This window comes from Panthera tigris, chromosome E3, assembly GCF_018350195.1.
Source record: "Panthera tigris isolate Pti1 chromosome E3, P.tigris_Pti1_mat1.1, whole genome shotgun sequence".
Taxonomy (NCBI): Eukaryota; Metazoa; Chordata; class Mammalia; order Carnivora; family Felidae; genus Panthera; species Panthera tigris.
In genome coordinates this window covers 10,000,073-10,019,155 of record NC_056675.1, presented here as the reverse complement: position 1 = coordinate 10,019,155, position 19,083 = coordinate 10,000,073, and the positions used below count along the sequence as shown (strand labels likewise).

At 37.3% G+C, this 19,083-nt stretch overlaps 1 protein-coding gene across 2 annotated transcripts in view; it reads left to right on the top strand.

Moving 5' to 3' along the window:
* The window catches only part of BAZ1B (bromodomain adjacent to zinc finger domain 1B), a 74,079-nt gene that overhangs the window by 13,775 nt on the left and 41,221 nt on the right, over positions 1-19,083 (top strand). For both annotated transcript variants that reach the window (XR_006212267.1, XM_042970897.1), the window contains exons 4-6: positions 7,792-7,993; positions 12,349-12,470; positions 14,799-14,996. Coding sequence is in view for 1 of the 2 variants with exons in the window: in XM_042970897.1 (XP_042826831.1) it covers positions 7,792-7,993; positions 12,349-12,470; positions 14,799-14,996 (522 nt within the window). In the remaining variant the exon portion in view is untranslated. The remainder of the gene's footprint in view (positions 1-7,791; positions 7,994-12,348; positions 12,471-14,798; positions 14,997-19,083) is intronic.

Below are 19,083 nucleotides of genomic sequence, written 5' to 3'. Positions count from 1 at the left end.
GTTTTTATTTGAGAGAGAGAGACCGAGCAGGAGCATGGGAGGGGCAGAGAGAGAGGGAGAGACAATCTGAAGCAGTCTCCAGGCTCTTTGCTGACTGCACAGAGCCTGATGAGGGGCTCTAACTCATGAACTGTGAGATCATGACCTGAGCCTAAGTCGGATGCTTAACTGACTGAGCCACCCAGGCACCCCTGCTATATTTGTTTTTTAATTTTGTAGCCCAGATAGCACAAGGATAACTATTACTAAAGTGATAACAACCTAAAACTAAAGCAATCCCTGTATAATCCTTTGAAAGCTTAAAGTAAGATTCAGGAGTAAGGGAACTAACATTTGTTAAATATCTATAGTGGACACTAGGCTGGTTGCTTTACCATAGTGTCTTGCAGAATATGCACAGAAATGTTGAAGTAGTAAATAGGCTCAAATATCTATCTACCTTTCTTTCTTTCTTTCTTTCTTTCTTTCTTCTTTCTTTCTTTCTTTCTTTCTTTCTTTCTTTCTTTCCTTCCTTCCTTCCTTCCTTCCTTCCTTCCTTCCTTCCTTCCTTCCTTCTCTCTTTTGTTTTCTTCCTTCCCTCTCTCCCTTCCTCACTCATTCACTCACTCAGATATTTAAATAGCATGTTCAGAGGCGCTTGGCTGGCTCAGTCGGTGGAGCATGTGACTCTCGATCTCCGGGGTTGTGAGTTCAGGCCCCACATTGAGTATAGAGATCACTCAAAAAAGAAAACTAAATACAAAACAAAACTTGTTGATATTGATGTTTCAGTTAAGAGTGATTTCGTCTGTATGTAATGAAGTAGTTAACTAGCAGTGCCCAGTACTTCTCAAGCTTTAGCCTAAATAGAATCACTTAAAGGACTTCTGAATATACATTCTTGGGTGCCATCCTCTGATAGTTTGGTTCAGAAGGTCTAGGATAGGCCCTAAAAGTATGCAAGCTCTAGGGTATGATGATGATACTCTGTGGATAGCATTGAGTAGTATAGCATTGGTTTAGGCAGTGAAAACATTTGGTTATCTCATGTAAGTCTTAGAGGTGGGTGACACCAGATGTGGCGTAGAGGTTGGGAAATATTGTCAAGGACCTATGCTTTGTATCTTTCTGCCTTTCTGCTTTGGGCTTCTCAGTGTATTGGTTTTGTCCTTAGCTTTGGTGCCTCTTGGTTGTGAACTTACGACTGTATTCAGAGTGAGAAAATGCTTATATAAGCATTGTAAGAAAATTGTAAGAAACAGGAGGGAGTGGGTACTGGAACAAGAAGAGAGTAATGTAGTTGTGGAAGAGAAGAGTATTTCGGTAGTAAGGTGTGACCCATTTCACAGGGAGATGGGAGTAAATACCCCGACATCACTTTTCTTCCACTATCTGATTTTCTGCTCTTGTTTCCCATGGGTTGAACTCACCAAAATCTAGAGGACAAGGGAGCCCTTTGATGTAGGCCACAAAGATCAGCCTGTATAAGCCCAGAGCAAGGTAGACCAGAATGGAGACAGATTTGGAGTGGCACGAGGAAAATATGCTGTACACATCTGGAAGGTGAAAGAGGAAAAGTTTGACAAAGGGGGAGAGAGAAATTAAAATTGGGGAGATCTGTATGTCCATAAAACGTATGAAAACATAGTGATCCAAGAAATCAAGTAAAAAGTATAGCAGGACCATTTTATACATATCAGATTAGTAAATAAGAAAAAGTAAAAATAATGCCAAGTTTTGACAAGAATGTGGAACTATTTTGATAAATACTTCAACATTATTGAAGACAATTGAATGTGCACATACCTTTTGACCAAGGATTTTTTTCTTAGATACCTTTTTTTGTTGGTGTTTTTAAATGTTTATTTTACTTTTGAGAGAGAGAGAGAGAGAGTGGGAGTGAGGAGGAGCAGAGAGAGAGGGAGGCAGAGAATTCCAAGCAGGCTTTGCACCCAATACAGGGCTTGAATTCACAAAACTGAGATCCTGACCTGAGGTAAAATCAAGAGTTGGATGCTTAACTGACTGAGCCACTTAGGTGTCCCTGAATATCATTTTAATAACTAATGTCGAAGATCTTCTCATATTTTTGTTGCTATCCTTTTATATATATTTCTTTTGATGAAGTGTCTGTTCAGATGTTTGTCCATTTTGGGGCGCCTGCGTGGCTCAGTCGGTTAAGCGTCTGACTTCGGCTCAGGTCATGATCTCACGGTCCGTGAGTTTGAGCCCCGCGTCGGGCTCTGTGCTGACAGCTCAGAGCCTGGAGCCTGCTTCAGATTCTGTGTCTCCCTCTCTCTCTGACCCTCTCCCATTCATGCTCCGTCTCTCTCTGTCTCAAAAATAAATAAACATTAAAAAAAAATAAAAAAAAAATCTTTGTCCATTTTTAAATTGGATTGTTTTCTTGTTTTTGAGTTTTGAGACTTTTTTATTCTGGATACAAGTTCTTTATTAGATCTGGATACAAGTTCTTTATTTGCTCCCCACTAGGGCTTGTGTTTCATGTTTTTTGTTTTTTAATGTTTATTTTTTTGAGAGAGAGAGAGAGTGCAAGCAGGGGAGGGGCAGAGAGAGAGGAGGACACAGAACTCGAAGCAGGCTCCAGGCTCTGAGCTGTCAGCACAGAGCGTGACATGGGCCTCAAACTCATGGACCATGAGATCATGACCTGACCCAAAAGTCAGACACTCAACCTACTGAGCCACCCAGTCGCCCGTTGAGGCTTGTGTTTTGATTCTCTTAACAGTCTTTTAAAGAGCACAATTTTTTTAGTTTTCGTGATGCTGAATAGAAAGCAACTGTACCTAGTGGTATTTGTAATTATTTAATATAAATGATCTAAACATTTAAGTTAAAAGATAGAAATTGCCAGATTGGATAAAAAAGCAAGATGCAATTATATGCTGCCTATACGATGCAAATAGGATAATGGTAAAAAGATGGAGAAAGAGATATCATCTTAACATTAAAAGAAATCTGGGGTCGCCTGGGTGGCTCAGTCACTTAAGCTGACTTCAGCTCAGGTCATGATCTCATGGTTTGTGAGCCCAAGCGCTGCATTGGGCTCTGCACTGAGAGTGTGGAACCTGCCTGGGATTTTCCCTCTCTCCCTCTCTCTCTTCCCCTTCCCCCAACTCTCTCTCAGAGTAAATACATAAACTTAAAAAAAAAAAAAGAATTCTGGAATGGCAAGGTGCCTGGGGGGCTCAGTAGGTTGAGCACCCAACTCTTGATTTTGGCTCAGGTCATGATCTCGCAATTGTGAGATTGAGCTTGAGCCCGGTGTGGAGCTCTGTGTTGGGCTTGGAGCCTGTTTGAGATTCTTTCTACCTCTCCCTCTGCCCCTCCTTCCCTGCTTGTGTGTGTTCTTTCTCTCTCTCAAAAAAGGAAAGAAATCTGGAATGGCTATGTAAATATAAGACAAAGTAGATTTCAGGGCAAAAAGTATTACCATAGGTAAAATTTTTAAAAAAATTTTTTTATTTATTTATTTTTTTTTTAGTGTTTATTTTTGGGAGAGAGAGAGTGTGTGAGCAAGGGTGGGCAGAGAGAGAGGGAGACACAGAATCTGAAGCAGGCTCCAGGCTCTGAGCTGTCAGCACAGAGCCCGATGCGGGGCTTGAACTCAAGAACTAACTGCAAGATCATGACCTGAGCTGAAGTTGAACACTTAACAGACTGAGCCACCCAGGTGCCCCTACATTTTTTTTTTTTTAATTTGAATTTTAGTTAAGAAATATTTCATAATGAGAGGGGTCAGTTTTTTTAAGAAGACACAGCAGCCCTTAATGTTTATGCATTTACTAATGAGTTTTTCAAGATATATGAAACAAATGGATAGAGCTGTAAGAAGAAATAGATATCATAGTTATGGTTGGAGTTTTCAACACCTCTCTTCTCAGTAACTGATAGAAAATGGAGACAGAAAGTCAGCAAGAATATGGAAAACTTGAGTTAGCATTATCAACCAATGTGACTTAATTACCATTTATAAAATACTCTACCTGATAACTACAGAAGAGACATTCCTCTCAAATGTATAGTTTACCAAGGTGGATCATACTCTGGGCCATAAAATAAATTGAAAAGGATTCAAGTCCTACAGAGAATATACTGTGATGAAAATGGAATTACATTAGAAATCAATAATAGTTGTCTGGAAACTGCAAATAATTGGAAATTACAAATAATTGGAAACTAAATAACATACCTTTAACTTACTCAGAGTTAAGGGAAAATCAAAAGGGAAATTAGAAAATGTTTTGAACTGAATGTGAATGAAGGCATCTGGGTGACTCAGTTGGTTAAGCATTTGACTCAGGTGATGATCTCACGGTTCCTGAGATCAAGCATGCTTGGGAAATTCTCTCTCTCTCTCTTCCCCTCTCCCACTCTCCCTCCCGCTCCCTGCTTGGATGTGCGTCTCTCTCTCTCTCAAAATAAATAAACATTAAAAAAAAAAAATGAAAACACAATATATTAGAATTTGTGAGATGTTGCTTATGGTAGGGCTTAGGAGAAATGTATAGCACTAAACAACCAAGCAACTTTAAACAAACAAAATAGAAAGTTCTCAAATTATTGACTTCTACCTTAAGAAATTAAGAAAAAGAAGAGCTTTCAAATTCAAAGAAAACAAGAAGAAAAGATTTAATAAGTTTAGATCAAAGTGAAAATCAGTAAAATAGAAAACAGGAAAGTCGTGCAACCAAAAGCTGGTAATTTGAAAAGATCAGTGAAATTGATAAACCTCTAGCCAAACTCTCAGGAAAAAAAGAGAGGATACAAATTAACCAATATGAGGAATTAGATGATGTCACTACAGTCTACATATATTGACAGGATTATAAGAGAATGTTAGGAGCATCTTTATGCCAATAAATTTGACAACTTAAATGGACAAATTCCTTGAAAGATACTACCAAAATGCATTCAGCAAGAAATAAAAACCTTAACAGTCCTATATCTATTAAAGAAAATGAGTTTGTAGTTAAAATTATCTGGCAAAACTCCAGGCCCAAATGTCTTCATTGGTGAGTTCTACCAAACATTTAAGGAAGAAATAGCACCAATTCTATCCGGACGTTTCCAGAAAATAGAAGAGCGGAGGGAGGAGAGAATTCTTTGCACATTATTGTATGAGGTCAGTATTACCCCAATACTAAGACCATATAAACACATTATAAAAAAAAACTATGGACTAAGGCAAAAAAAATTTCTGTGTTCACAAAACTCCTGTGTGAACATAGATGCAAAATTTCTTTATTTTTATTAAAAAAATTTTTTTTTAATGTTTATTTTTGAGAGAGACAGAGTGCAAGTGGGGATGGGGCAGAGAGAGAAGAGGGAGACACAGAATCTGAAGCAGACTCCAGGTTCTGAGCTGTCAGCACAGAGGCTGACGTGGGGCTCCCACCCATGAACTGTGAGATCATGACCTGAGCTGAAGTTGGATGCTTAACTGGCTGAATCACCCAGGCACTCCTATTTTTATCGTTTTTATTTTTAGAGAGCAAGAGAGAGACCACAATCAGGGGAGAGGGGCAGAGGGGAGAGAGAGAGAGAAGGAGAGAGAAAATCCCAAGCAGGTTCCACGTTCAGCACAGAACCCAGCTCAGGGCTCGATCACGCAACCCTGGGATCATGACCTGAGGCAAAATCAAGAGTTAGAAGCTCAACTGACTGAGCCACCCAGGTACCCATAGATGGAAAATTTTCTAATCAAAATTTTAGCAAATGAAATGCAACACTTCCTTAGGAGAAGGATAATTCATCATTACCCAGTGGGGTTAATCCTCCAAATGCAAAGTTGTTATAAATTTATGTATAATTCTTTTTTAAAATATATTTGTAAATTTACATCCAAATTTGTTAGCACGTAGTGCAACAATGATTTCAGGAGTAGATTCCTTAATGCCCCTTACCCATTTAGTCCACCTTCCTCCCACAATCCTTCTAGTAACCTTCTGTTCTTTATATTTAAGAGTCTTTTGTGTTTTGTCCCCCTCCCTGTTTTTTATGTTATTTTTGCTTCCCTTCCCCTTATGTTCATCTGTTTCGTATCTTAAATTCCTCATATGAGTGAAGTCATACGATACTTGTCTTTCTCTAATTTTGCTTAGCATAATACCCTCTGGTTCCATCCACATTGTCATAAATGGCAAGATTTCGTTCTTTTTGATTGCTGAGTAGTACTCCATTGTATATATTTATGTACCATATCTTTATCCATTCATCTGTTGATGGACATTTGGGCTCTTTTAAATTTATAATTCAATTAAGAACAACCAAGAAAAACTATATGGTCATCTCCAGTTTACACAGAGAAAGCATTCAACAAAGTCTGACATTAGTTCCTAATAAAAACTTATAGCAAACTACAAATAGAAATTTCTTCAACCTAAAAAAAAAAAAAAAAAAAAAAAAATTTCTTCAACCTGATAAAGGATATTTACAGATTAGTCACCAGCTAGCATTATACCTGATGGTAAAAGACTGAATGCTTGCTCTCCCACTCCATTTAACATTGTATTTGAGGTTCTAGCTAGTTGTATGTCAAGAAAAGGAAATAAAGGGCATCTAAATTGTAAAGGAAGAAGTATAGTTATCTTTATGTGTAGACAGCATGATTGTCCATGTAGAAAATCTGGAATCTCCCATAAAACCTCTTAGAACTAACAAGTGAGTTTAGCAGGGTAGCAGGATATAGGGTAAATAATACGAAAACCAATGTTAGCAACATGCAATTGGAAATTGAAATTTAGAAAGATCAGTACCATTTATGATAACATCAAAAATATGCTATGCTCTAGGAGTAAATCTGACAAGAGGCATACAGGACCTAGACACTAAAAATTATAAAATGTTTCTGAGAGAAATTAAACAAGATCTTAAATGATGGAGAGAGATATTGTCTTCATGGGTCAGAAAACTCAGTATTGTTAAAATGGCAGTTCTTCGCAAAGTGATGTGTAGATACACCACAAATGCTATAAAATCCTAGCAGCTTTTCAACTATACTCAAATTAAAAAATTATTTTAAAAAATCCCAGAAGCTTTTTTATAGGAACTGTCAAGCTGATTGTAAAATTCATGTGAAAATGCAAAGAACTTTGACAAAGAACAACCAAGTTAGAGGTATAATACTGTCTGATTTTGAGCCTTATTTTCAAGTATTAAGGTGGTATGAAATTGTTGTAAAGATAGACTAATAGATTCATTGGGACACAATAGCATCCAGAAATAGACTCCTATACGTCCATCCATGCATACACACGCTGCTCATTTTTGATAGAGTTAGATGATTAAGTGAAGAAAAGATAGTCTTTTCAACAGATGATTCTAAAATAATTGGATATTCGTATGTATAGTTATATATTTATCAAAGATATTATTTTTAAGTAGTCTCTACACCCAACGTGGAGTTGGAACTTACAACCTCAGGATCAAGAGTTGCATGCTATTCTGACTGAGCGAGCCAGGCACCCCTACATAGTTGATTTTTTAACAAAATGGAAGTTCTTGAACTGTGTTTACACATATGTCAGGTTAGTGTAGTGATGGCCTTTTAGCCTTAGTACATCGGTACATGAATTATGAACTAGATTGTGATCATTTTATTTTTTAAGGTATCCTATTGCCGTTTAGAAGTCTGAGACACAAAGTTGGGAAAAAAAATGACAACTTGGCTACTTTTTCAGTGGATTTTTTTTGTCAGGTGAAGTGGGATATATATTGGATAATATATTCTAAACATCTTTAGGTTCTTGGTTCTTTATTATCTTTGATTCTCTCTTGTCTCCTTTATAGGTTGGGAAGGAAAAAATGCTCAAGGTGAGGATTGTGAAGATTCATCCTTTGGAGAAAGTGGATGAAGAGGCCACTGAGAAGAAATCAGACGGTGCCTGTGATTCTCCCTCAAGTGACAAAGAGAATTCTAGCCAAATTGCTCAGGATCATCAGAAGAAGGAGCCAATTGTAAAAGAGGATGAAGGAAGGAGAGAGAGTATTAGTATGTATGATGCTAGCTTTCCTTAGTGAGTTATGCTACTCTGTTTATTTTATCCTCCATAAATCTTTTGAGTTCTAACAATTAAATTTGTAATTAAGTTTTATAGATAAATAGATACGTTTTTGTTCATTTATGATTCAGAAAACAATTAAAATATCCACTAAGGGAATCAAGATTTAAATCTCCCCACACAGTTAAGACCAGGGAGAAGTCTTACCTCTGGCTGCTTAGAAATCTGTGTGCACATACCTGCCTACTCAGGATGGGAAAGAGTTTGCTTTCCTTTTCTCCAAGTTGGACATCCGTAAGGATGCGTGGAAGGGGGCGATTGGAATAGGAGGAGCTAATTCGAATCCATCCTTCTTTTCTTTTCTTTTCTTTTCTTTTCTTTCTTTCTTTCTTTCTTTCTTTCTTTCTTTCTTTCGCTCTCTCTCTCTTTCCCTCCCTCTCTCTCTCTCTCTTTCTCTCTTTCTTGCATATTGGTTTATTTTTGAGAGGGAGAGAGAGCCCATGCGCACAAGCAGGGGAGGGGCAGAGAGAGAGGGAGGTACAGAATCAGAAGCAGGTTCCAGGCTCTGAGCTGTCAGTGCAGAGCCTGACGGGCTCAAACTCTTGAACCGTGAGATCATGATCTGAGCTGAAGTCAGACACTTAACTGACTGAGCCACCCAAGGGTCCCGCTCTTTTTTTTTTTCTTTTTTCATTTTGTAAGCCATTGCGGTGCTTTTAAGAGATTTCATTTTATCTGCATAAATTCAGGTCCCTCTCAGATAGGAATTGCCAGAATTGTGAAACTCTAAAAGTAAATTTTGGGGGCCTGGAGACCTTAACCATGATGTGTTGAAAGTTGAGAAACAGAGATGTTGTTCACCGGGGAGACTTTTAGTCTCTGAGTCCTTCTTCTTCTTTTTTTTTTTTTTTTTAAATTTGTGTAAATAAGGAATTTATTTGGATCCCTTCTTTTTCCAAAAATAGGATTACTCAAGAGGGTTTGTGTATACTGATCCCCTCTCTGTGACTGTTAGAGGATCCAGTAATTTTACTTCATTATTTAACTGTCATAAAGTTCGAGTTAGAATGTTGCATTAGAATGTTCCACCGTCTGCCTTCTGTTTTGTGTCTCCAGATGTTTTGGATATGTGCAGATGGTTTTAGAGGGATGTCCTTACCTACTCCCAAGGCAGCTTCTGAGATTGTTGTGTAGCTGTCCCCCTCCCCCGCAGTTGTTGATACTTTAGTTTTGTTTTCCACTGTGTACTATGAATGCTAATGTCTGTGTTTTTCAGTTTTTCTCCTTTTTGATACTGGAGGTTTATAATATGTGTGTTTTTCACAGATCCTAAGATTTGAGGAGGATAAGTGTTTTGGTTAAGTGTTGGCTGTTAGGTCTTCTAACACTTCTTTTATTATAGAATCAAATCATTGGCTTACCAATGATGTGTTATAGTTGTTAGTTTTATACCTTAAGCATCATGTACCAGGAACTGCTGGTTTTAGGCTTTGGCTATTTTTTAGAGCCTGTGCCTTAGTTCAGGTTTTAATTATTGGGATATAATGTCATTTCTAGTATATTGTTACGCGTCGTAGGTGAGCTAAAGAATGTTACGGTGTACTCTGAATGTCTTCAGGGAAAAATTGATTAGAATTTTCATAGAAATATGATAGGCAAATTCCAGTATGAAAAATATGTTCTCATCATGTGACCTTGCCTTTTACTTTGTGGGGGGTGGAAATAATGTATTAGGGCAGGAACTTATCAGCTTTGTGTTCCTAACCTCTCTGGTAGCAATTTCTGTATTCTTCCTCCATCTTAGAAGGGAGTGGTCTTTCTTTCCAATTGGCCAAGATACTTGTTCTTTGAATTCCATTCCCTCCTAGTTTTTCAAGGAATAGGTAAACTTATTACTCTACTATAGAATGTTTTAAACCCTTTTTCTAATCATTCTTAACTTATAAATAAAGTCCCATTTTCTAAAAACAAAAACTATCCTTCCTTGATCCTGTTGTTCTGTTTCTATCTTAATTCATTCAAGGTAAGATTCTTGAGAATGTTGTCTCTGCTTTCTGACCATGAGTTTATTCCTTACGCTGTTATGTATAAGTGTGACTTCTGCCTCTTTATTCCTAAAACTGTTCCTAATAAGGTTATAGGTGACCCCCTAATTGCAAAATTCACTGATTTCTTCTTTGTTTTTTTTACTTTTCTGTTCCATTTAACACTGTTGGTCACTCTCATATCTTTCAGCTTATTTAGTACTATAGTCTCTTAGGTTTCCCAACTACTTTTCTGTTTTATTTTTATTTTTAGTAATTTCTGCACCCAATATGGGACTTGAACTCATGACCCTGAGATCAAGAGTCACATACTTTTCCAACTGAACCAGCCAAGAACCCCTACTTTCCTGTTTTTTTTTTTTTAACCTCCTTTTCTCATTAAATTATTTTTCATAGGAATTTTCTGCTCCCCCCCCCCTTTTTTTTTGGTGCAAAAAGGTGATTTTATTAAAGTACGGGGATAAAGCCTGTGGGCAGGAAGAGCTGCCTGCTGTCTTTTTTTTTTTTTTTTTTAAGTTTATTTATTTATTTTGAGAGAGAGAGTGTACGCATGTGATTGGGAAATGGACCGAGAGAGAGAATGGGAGAGAGAATCCCAAGCAGGTTCTGTGCTATCAGTGAGGAGCCCAATATGGGGCTCAAACTCATGAACCATGAGATAGTGACCTGAGCCGAAAATAAGAGTTGGTCACTTGACCTACTGAGCCACCCAGGCACCCTTGCTGCCTTTTTATTTTTCTGCAGAAGTGTACTGTTACATTTCATTCCGTCCACAGTTTAAATTCTTAATCTGTATAAAGGCTGACGATTTCCAGGACCACATCAGTTTAACTCCTAAACTTTAGATCTAGTCTTCACATGCATGTCCCAAGCAGTTCAAATTTAACACCTGTAAAGCTGAATTAATCGTCTTGCTTATGTTGTCTTCCCAAGGCATGTCAACAAGAATCCTGCTAGTCTTTCAGCATTCTTTTACTCAGTTAATGACACTGTCGTCTCCTTGGTCCCCAAGGCAGAAAACTTGGAAGCCGTTAGCATTTCCCCATCTAGGTGGTTACCAAGTCTTGTATTCTAAATACCTCTGGACTCTTTTAGTCTCCATTCCAGTTACATTAATTCAGGTGTTTAGTATTGCATCTTGTGATTTCCCCATTCTTCAGTCTCACCTTGCCATTTTACTCATTTTCTAACTTCCAAAAGTGTTATTTTCTTTCTCAGTTTTTTTCAGACTAGTAATCTTTCAAAATTTATATCTAGTTAGGTAGACAAGAAATCCTTTGTTTCCCTAGTGCCCATGAGACAAATTCTAGTCTCTAAAGGGTATACAGTGTTAGGGCTCCTGGCTGCTGGCTCAGTTGGTAGAGCATGTGACTCTTGATCTTAGGGTCTCGAGTTCAAGCCCTACGCTGGACATTGGACATGGAGCCTACTTAAAAAAAAAAAAAAAAATTAATGGGGGTACCTGGGTGACTCAGTGGGTTAAGTGTTCAACTTCAGTTCAGGTAATGATCTCACAGTTTATGAGTTTGGGCCCCACATTGGGCTCTTTGCTGTCAGTGCAGAACCTGCTTCAGATCCTGTCTCCCTCTCTCTGTCCTTCCCCCGCTCACACTTTCCCTCTTTCAAAAATAAACATTTAAAAAATTTTTTAAAAAGGTGTACAGTGTTATTTATAATTTGGCTCCTGCGTATCTTTAGTCTGATGTTTTTACTATAGCCTAGATCATATTCACTCATTTTACGGCTTATAGTCTCTGAACAAGTTCTAGTCGTTCTAGGCCTCTCCTTTGCCTGTCTTCCAGACCAAGTTAGAGTTGCTCCTCTCTGTTCTCATAGTACTTTTTTTGTCCCAATCTCTGTTACAGTATTTTGCCACATTATATTGTAAGTTTTATTTAAAAAAAAATTTTTTTTTTAATGTTTATTTATTTTCGAGACAGAGAGAGACAGAGCATGAATGGGGGAGGGTCAGAGAGAGGGAGACACAGAATGTGAAACAGGCTCCAGGCTCTGAGCTGTCAGCACAGAACCTGACGCGGGGCTTGAACTCACGGACCGCAAGATCATGACCTGAGTCAAAGTCGGACATTTAACCGACTGAGCCACCCAGGCGCCCCTATATTGTAAGTTTTGTAGACTCTCACAGACTTGATCTGCTTGAGGTAAGGACTTTATGATTCATCTTTGTGTCTCATCACTCAGTGCCTGGTGCAGAGTAGGTGTTCAATAAGATTATTAATAAATGAATGGATAAAGTTAAAGACGTATTTTTTTCACTAATTTTCTATTGATTTGACTAGATGACAGAGCACGTAGATCTCCACGAAAACTCCCTACTTCGTTAAAAAAAGGAGAAAGGAAATGGGCTCCGCCAAAATTTCTGCCTCACAAATATGATGTGAAATTACAAAATGAAGATAAGGTTAGTTGGCACTTTATATTAAACCTCTTAAATGTCAAAAATGCTATTTCAGAAAATACCATAGGGCCAGTTTTCTCGGAGAAAATGTGCTACAGAAAAATGTGAATGAATGTGTTTCTACGGTAAATTCTAGGCTTTTGTAGTCTTTGTAATTATGACCTTAAGTTAAATTGTATTTTTTTCCCCTAGGAGATAGCATACTGTTTTCTTTTAATAAGAATTATTAGGGTCTAAGAATAATTTGCATTTGAGTTTCAAACTCAATTTGAAAAATAAGAATCGGTTTGCAGCAGTTACGGACTTTCTCCAGGAAATAGCTCTTCCCAGTTAAAAATAAAGCAATTTGTAATAAACTCAGAAACCAAGTCAGTTCTCATCAGCACTTTTACAAGGTATCTGTGAAGCTAATAATCTAAAACAGTAAATACCCTTAAAATAACTTAGTGCTAAGTTTTATTGATTCTAAGGTTTGAATGTTTTTAATATGTCCAGAGTCAGGACATTGCTTAAATGAATTGGCAAGAATTGTTTTCTTAGTGGCATATAAAACGCTGTGTTTTTTCATTGATAGTGTCTTAGAATCCATGAAATATGGCATATTAGTTTCAGGTACTTGTATACCTGTATGTGTAAAATCTTGTATTTAGAAAGAGGCAAGATGGGCTGCTGGATATGGAAGATAACTGCGCATTTGTCTTCCTGTTCAACTGTTTATAGAAGAAACAGCTAGGGCCTGAGAAGTTGAAGAATTCTGTCAAGGTTCCTAATTTAGTAAATGAGCGTGGGAAGGAGTATAACCCAGTTCTTTTGGCTCTTCAGCGTGTTGGATTTTTTTTCCCACCTCAAAAAGTTGACAAGTCTTATTCTATTTTGACTCTTTTTTTTTTTTTTTTTTGAAGATTTTAATTTTAAGTAATTTCTATACCCAAGTGGGGCTTGAACTTACAACCCTGAGATAAGAGTCGAATGCTCTTCTGACTGAGTCATCTAATCGCCCCCAGCACTTTGACTCCATTTGTTTTATAGTTGATGTGAAGGCATTGCTAAATTGTTAGGATTTCTTTATATTTGAATATTGGATGTTAAATACAGTTTTTCACTAAGTTTCTTCACCTTCAGCAGGGTTGCTAATTAAAATATTATTACTAGGGAGTCTCATCCACTTCCCTGATTATCGTTTGTATTCTTACTGATGAGTGTGAAGAATGTAAATTGCTTTGTTTACGTGTAGTAAATAGAGGAAGATAGAATATACAAATAAGGGTAAAAGGTATTTCTAATCCTGTGCTCAGAGATGATATTTGGTGAATATAGATGTGGTTAGTGGTGGTTAGCTTGTTTGTTTTTTTTAGAACATTGAGTAGGGGTGAGGGGCAGAGGGAGAGAGAAAGAGAATCTTGAACAGCCTCCATGCTCAGCACAGAGCCCAACACGGGGCTCCATCCCACAACCCTGGGATCAGGACCTGAGCCACCCAGGTGCCCCAGCTTTTAAGTGACTTTTGAAAATAGGAGTCGGGGCATTGGCTGGCTCAGTTGGTAAAGTATGATACTTGATCTTGGGGTTATGAGTTTGAGTCCCATGTTGGGTATAGAGATTACCTAAAAATAAAATTTTAGGGGGAAAAAAGAGAGGATTCTATACATACTATTTTGTAACTTGCTTTTTTCATTTACTATATGGTAAACGTCTGTGATGTCATTAAATTTTTTTCCAAAATAGTATTTTCAGATTGTAGTGTGTATGATAGTCATCAGGGGGTTTTATTAAAAAAATCTAGATTCCCAGCCTCTACTGCCAGAGATTCTTCTCATTCAGTAAGTTTGGGGGCCAAGAATCTGCACCTTAGACGATTCTGATAAATTTGTCCTGATTAACATTTTCCCCCTATGGTTGTGTATATTATATGTAATATACATAATTATATGCATGTATATATTATATGCATATAATGGTTGCATTCATTCATTGTATGGATGTATTCTAATTTAAAAAATGAATCCCTTACTGATGTACCTTTATGTAGTTTTCCCCTTTTTTCCCCCCTTCCTTTTATTAGCAGTTGACAGTCTGTTTATTTCTAAATTCTTAACAAGAGGAATTGCTGGTTCAGTGGGTATGCACATTTTTAGGTCTTTGATACATACAGATAAATTGCCTAGGGATGTGTTTAACATTCTGTCTCTGAAAATTATTTTTCTTTCATCTAGTTTATAGCCCTGTTTTATAGAGGGAATTATGATTTTTCTGGAAAGAACATAAATCTTTGTTCTCAGTGGTTAATTGCTTTTAACCCCAGTGGTAAGTTATTTATATTTGTTAACCTAGATCATCAGTAATGTGCCAGCAGACAGCTTGATTCGTACAGAACGCCCACCAAATAAGGAGATACTTCGATACTTTATACGGCATAACGCATTACGGGCTGGTACTGGTGAAAATGCACCATGGGTGGTAGAAGACGAATTGGTGAAGAAATATTCCCTGCCTAGCAAGTTCAGTGACTTTTTACTTGATCCATACAAGGTAAGGTCACTATTAATTTTTGAAGAGCAAGGTAGAACACTTAAACGAGTTCGTTTTCTTCAGTGGCTCCAGTTAGATTAGATTTTGAGCTCTTAACATCAGATAATGGATTCAGAAATTTTGACATCCATCTGTTTTATGTAGATGATGATGTGGGGTTGATATTGAAAATCTCTCCTAGATTGATTTATTTTTTACTATGGTTGATTAAAACACAGACACACAGACACACACACGGTTTTTTGCCTCAGATTCTTCTTGGAATGAGGTATGATATAAATAGGAAACAATTTTTTACAAATTAATTCCTAAGAATGAAAACTGATTTTGTATATCAGATAAGATAAATACATCAGCAGCCTTGAAAAAGACTTGGAATGGGTATTGGTTTGTATGGCAGATTAGTAGAAAACCTAGCATTTCCCTCTTGAAAATGTTTTTTTTTGTTTGTTTTTTGTTTTCTTTAATCAACTCGTTTGATCTTCCAAACAATTCTTATAATGTTGTGTCGGGTGTATGTGTATTTTATATACGTATACACACATACATACCTACATACACATACACATAATCTTATTTTCCAGTTGCAGGAACTGAGGCTAGTCTAATTAAAACCAACAGAAACTAAAATGACAAAAGCCAAGACCTTGGCCTCAGATTTCTGATTGTCTTTTCTATCTCAGGGTTTCTCCAATAAGATTTTTTTTTTAATGTTTGTTTATTTTTGAGAGAGAATGTGCATGTGCATGCAAGCAGGGGAGAGAGAGAGAGAGGGGGTAGAGGATCTGAAAAAGGCTCTATGCTGACAGCAGAGAGCCCGATGTGAGGCTCAAACTCACAAGTTATGAGATCATGGCCTGAGCCGAAGTTGGATGCTCAAACCTACTGAGCCACCCAGGTGCCCCTCCAATAAGATTTTTTTTTAATGTAAGTTTTGAGAGTATATATGTCTTTTGTTGGCAACTTCACTGATTTGCATACTGATATTTCACCTTTGTCTTTGGGCCAGGATAGGACTGGCAGAGGGCTACTGATCCATTTAAAACAGATTTTTCCCCTTCCTTTCAATTTTGAAAAATGAAGCACATCTTGAGGCATACAATTAAATTACTTCAATTATTTTAGACTGATTTTGCTGACAAAATTATATTGAGAAATAATTTTATTTCTCCAACCATAGTTTAATATTTAGCATGTTTTCTTATTCCAGACCGGCATGATCAAGCATTTTCTTCCTATGCTCTTTAAATTTTTATTATTTGCATAAAAAGGAAAATTAGAAATTAATTAATTGGCTTTTTCTAAATTTTTTTTTTTTTAACGTTTATTTATTTTTGAGACAGGGAGAGACAGAGCATGAATGGGGGAGGGTCAGAGAGAGAGGGAGACAGAGTCTGAAACAGGCTCCAGCCTCTGAGCTGTTAGCACAGAGCCCGACGCGGGGCTCGAACTCACAGACCGCGAGATCATGACCTGAGCTGAAGTCGGACGCTCAACCGACTGAGCCACCCAGGCGCCCCAATTGGCTTTTTCTAGATCAGTACTAAAGTTTTTTATTTACTGAGGGGAAGTTTTAATTCTTTGTCATTTCATTGCTGTAGAGTTTTGGAATTCTGATAAGGCTTTCAGTGGCTATAACATAAGATTACTGTCATTACTGTATGAAAATCCTGTATAAAATCATCTCTGAATGAGTTTTTAGACCCTTGGATCATTTGAGTCCTTAAATATTTTCCTCTTGTTAAATCTTAACAGCTGTCTTTTATGTATTTTAGTTTAGTTTAAGTATGTGAATGACATGAAAGAAAGACTTAAAACGAAGAAGAAGAAAGACTAAGTATTATTTATGGGTAAAAGGTCTTTTGGGCTAATAAGAACAAAAAAGCCGATCCACACTTTCTGTGGATGATTAACTCACTTTCTGTAGGAGCCAGAGACTAGAATTCCAGGAGTGTATGAATAAATCACCTAATGAGGTCTTAAGATACTAACTTAATAGAACCTGGCTATAATTAAGATTGAGGTTAGGAATTGTAAGCTTGTTTAGAACAAAGTGCTGCCTGAAGTCAGTGATTATGCTTAGAGAAATTGAGACTCCTGTACAATACCATTCTACACAGTAATTCTTATCTCCCTGTACGATTTGACCTGCCGCTGATTTTGTCTCCTGAGTTTTGCATATAAGTTGTGTTTTTCCTATTTGTAGTTTTCTTAAGGAACTTATAGCATCTCAGCCAGGACAGAATACAGTAAAGACATAGATAAGTAGACCATAAAACAATGCTTTGGATTTTCTTTCTTCATCTAAAGGAGATTTTAAATAATGCCTTGAGGATTCACGTTGATCAGATCTATGATCTGCCTATTCCAAAGTCAATAGCTTGAAAAAATTGTTTTTCTCTCTTTGCCTTCTCTTTGGATTTTGTAGAACTTGATATTCTCCCAGGCTGCTGAATGTAGCTACTGTGGAGAGAGAGGAGACCTGGAGAGAGGAAGCAAGTTCTGAGCAGTAGTTTGAGGAAAGGACCAGCAGGGAGAGCTTAGGTGGGAAAGAGGAAAAAGTTATTTAGGGATATGGAATTTTGGAGTGTGAGCCGAATAGGGCCTATTGTGATAATGAGAGTGTGTTTGTGGTCTTACAAACTCTAGAACATAAAACTTGAATAGAAGAGCTATCTTACTCATTTTATGTTCTGTGATATTTAGTATAGGTATAATAGGTGTGTGAAGTCCACACAAGATGACTTGTGAAGTCATCTCTTTAAGAAGTACCATTCATTGAAAAAAAGTGCAGTGGACAGTTGAGTTTAGGGATAATGACTTGGGAGAGTGATTTATAAGGCATTTATTTGTGTGATCCCAGTCATCTAAGATGAAATCCGCTATCTTGGCTCATTGCCCTTTGGTAATAACATTGCAGCTCTAGTGTTTTGTTACTCTTATTTTAGATTGGTGTATCCTAGTAGGGAGGCTTTGGTTTAAGAAAAAAAAATTAATGTTTATATATTTATTTTTGAGAGCGAGGGAGAGCACAAGCCGGAGGGGCAGGGGCAGAGAGAGACAGAGGGAGACACAGAGTCCGAAGCAGGCTGCAGGCTTTGAGCTGTCAGCACAGAGCCCAACGGGGGGCTCAAACTCCTGAACTGCAAGATCATGATCTGAGCCAAAGTTGGATGCTTAACTCACTGAGCCACCCAGGTACCCCATAGTAGGGAAGCTTTTGGATCAATATATAATGGCTAAATGCTACTTTTTTTTTTTTTAACATTTATTTATCTATCTATCTGTCTATCTATCTATCTATCTATCTATTTATTTATTTATTTATTTGAGGGAGGGGGAGGGAGGGGGAGAGAGAGTGAGAGAGGGAGACACAGAATCCAAAGCAGGCTCCAGGCTCTGAGCTGTCAGCACGGAGCCCGATGCGGGGCTCAAACTCACCAACTGTGAGATCATGACCTGAGCCGAAGTTGGACTTTTAACTGACTGAACCACCCAGGTGCCCTGACAAGGCTATTTTCTAACATAAGTATAGTACAGGTATCAAAATCAGGAAATTAGCATTGAAACAATACTGTTATCTGCAGTTCTTACACATGTTTTGAAATTTGTCCCAATATTGTCTTCTTAGCTAAATTTTGTTTTTGTTTTCACAGGCTCCAGTGTAGTATCATGTATTATGTTTCCTTGTTTTGTGACTTGTTAGGAGACTGAGGTCTCCTCTGATATGGAGCAGTCTCTCAGCTTTTCTTTGTCTTTCAGAAACTTTTGACATTTTATAAGGATACAGGCCAGTTATTTTTATATGATGCTTCTTCTCAATTCAGGGTTATTTCCATATAATTACATTCAGGTTATGGGTTTTTGGTGGAGATACCACAAAATTGATGTTGTGTGCCTCTTAGAGTGAATTATATCAAAAGGCACCTGATGTAATTTAATTTTGTCTCATTACTTAATGACATTATATATTTTTAAAGATGTTTCTTATCTCTCCTAATTAATGTTTCAAGTAAATGTTCAGGGTTTTGATGTTTTTCTTTAAATTTGCCTTTGGAATTTTCTGTTTGAGTTAGAGACTAGAGCA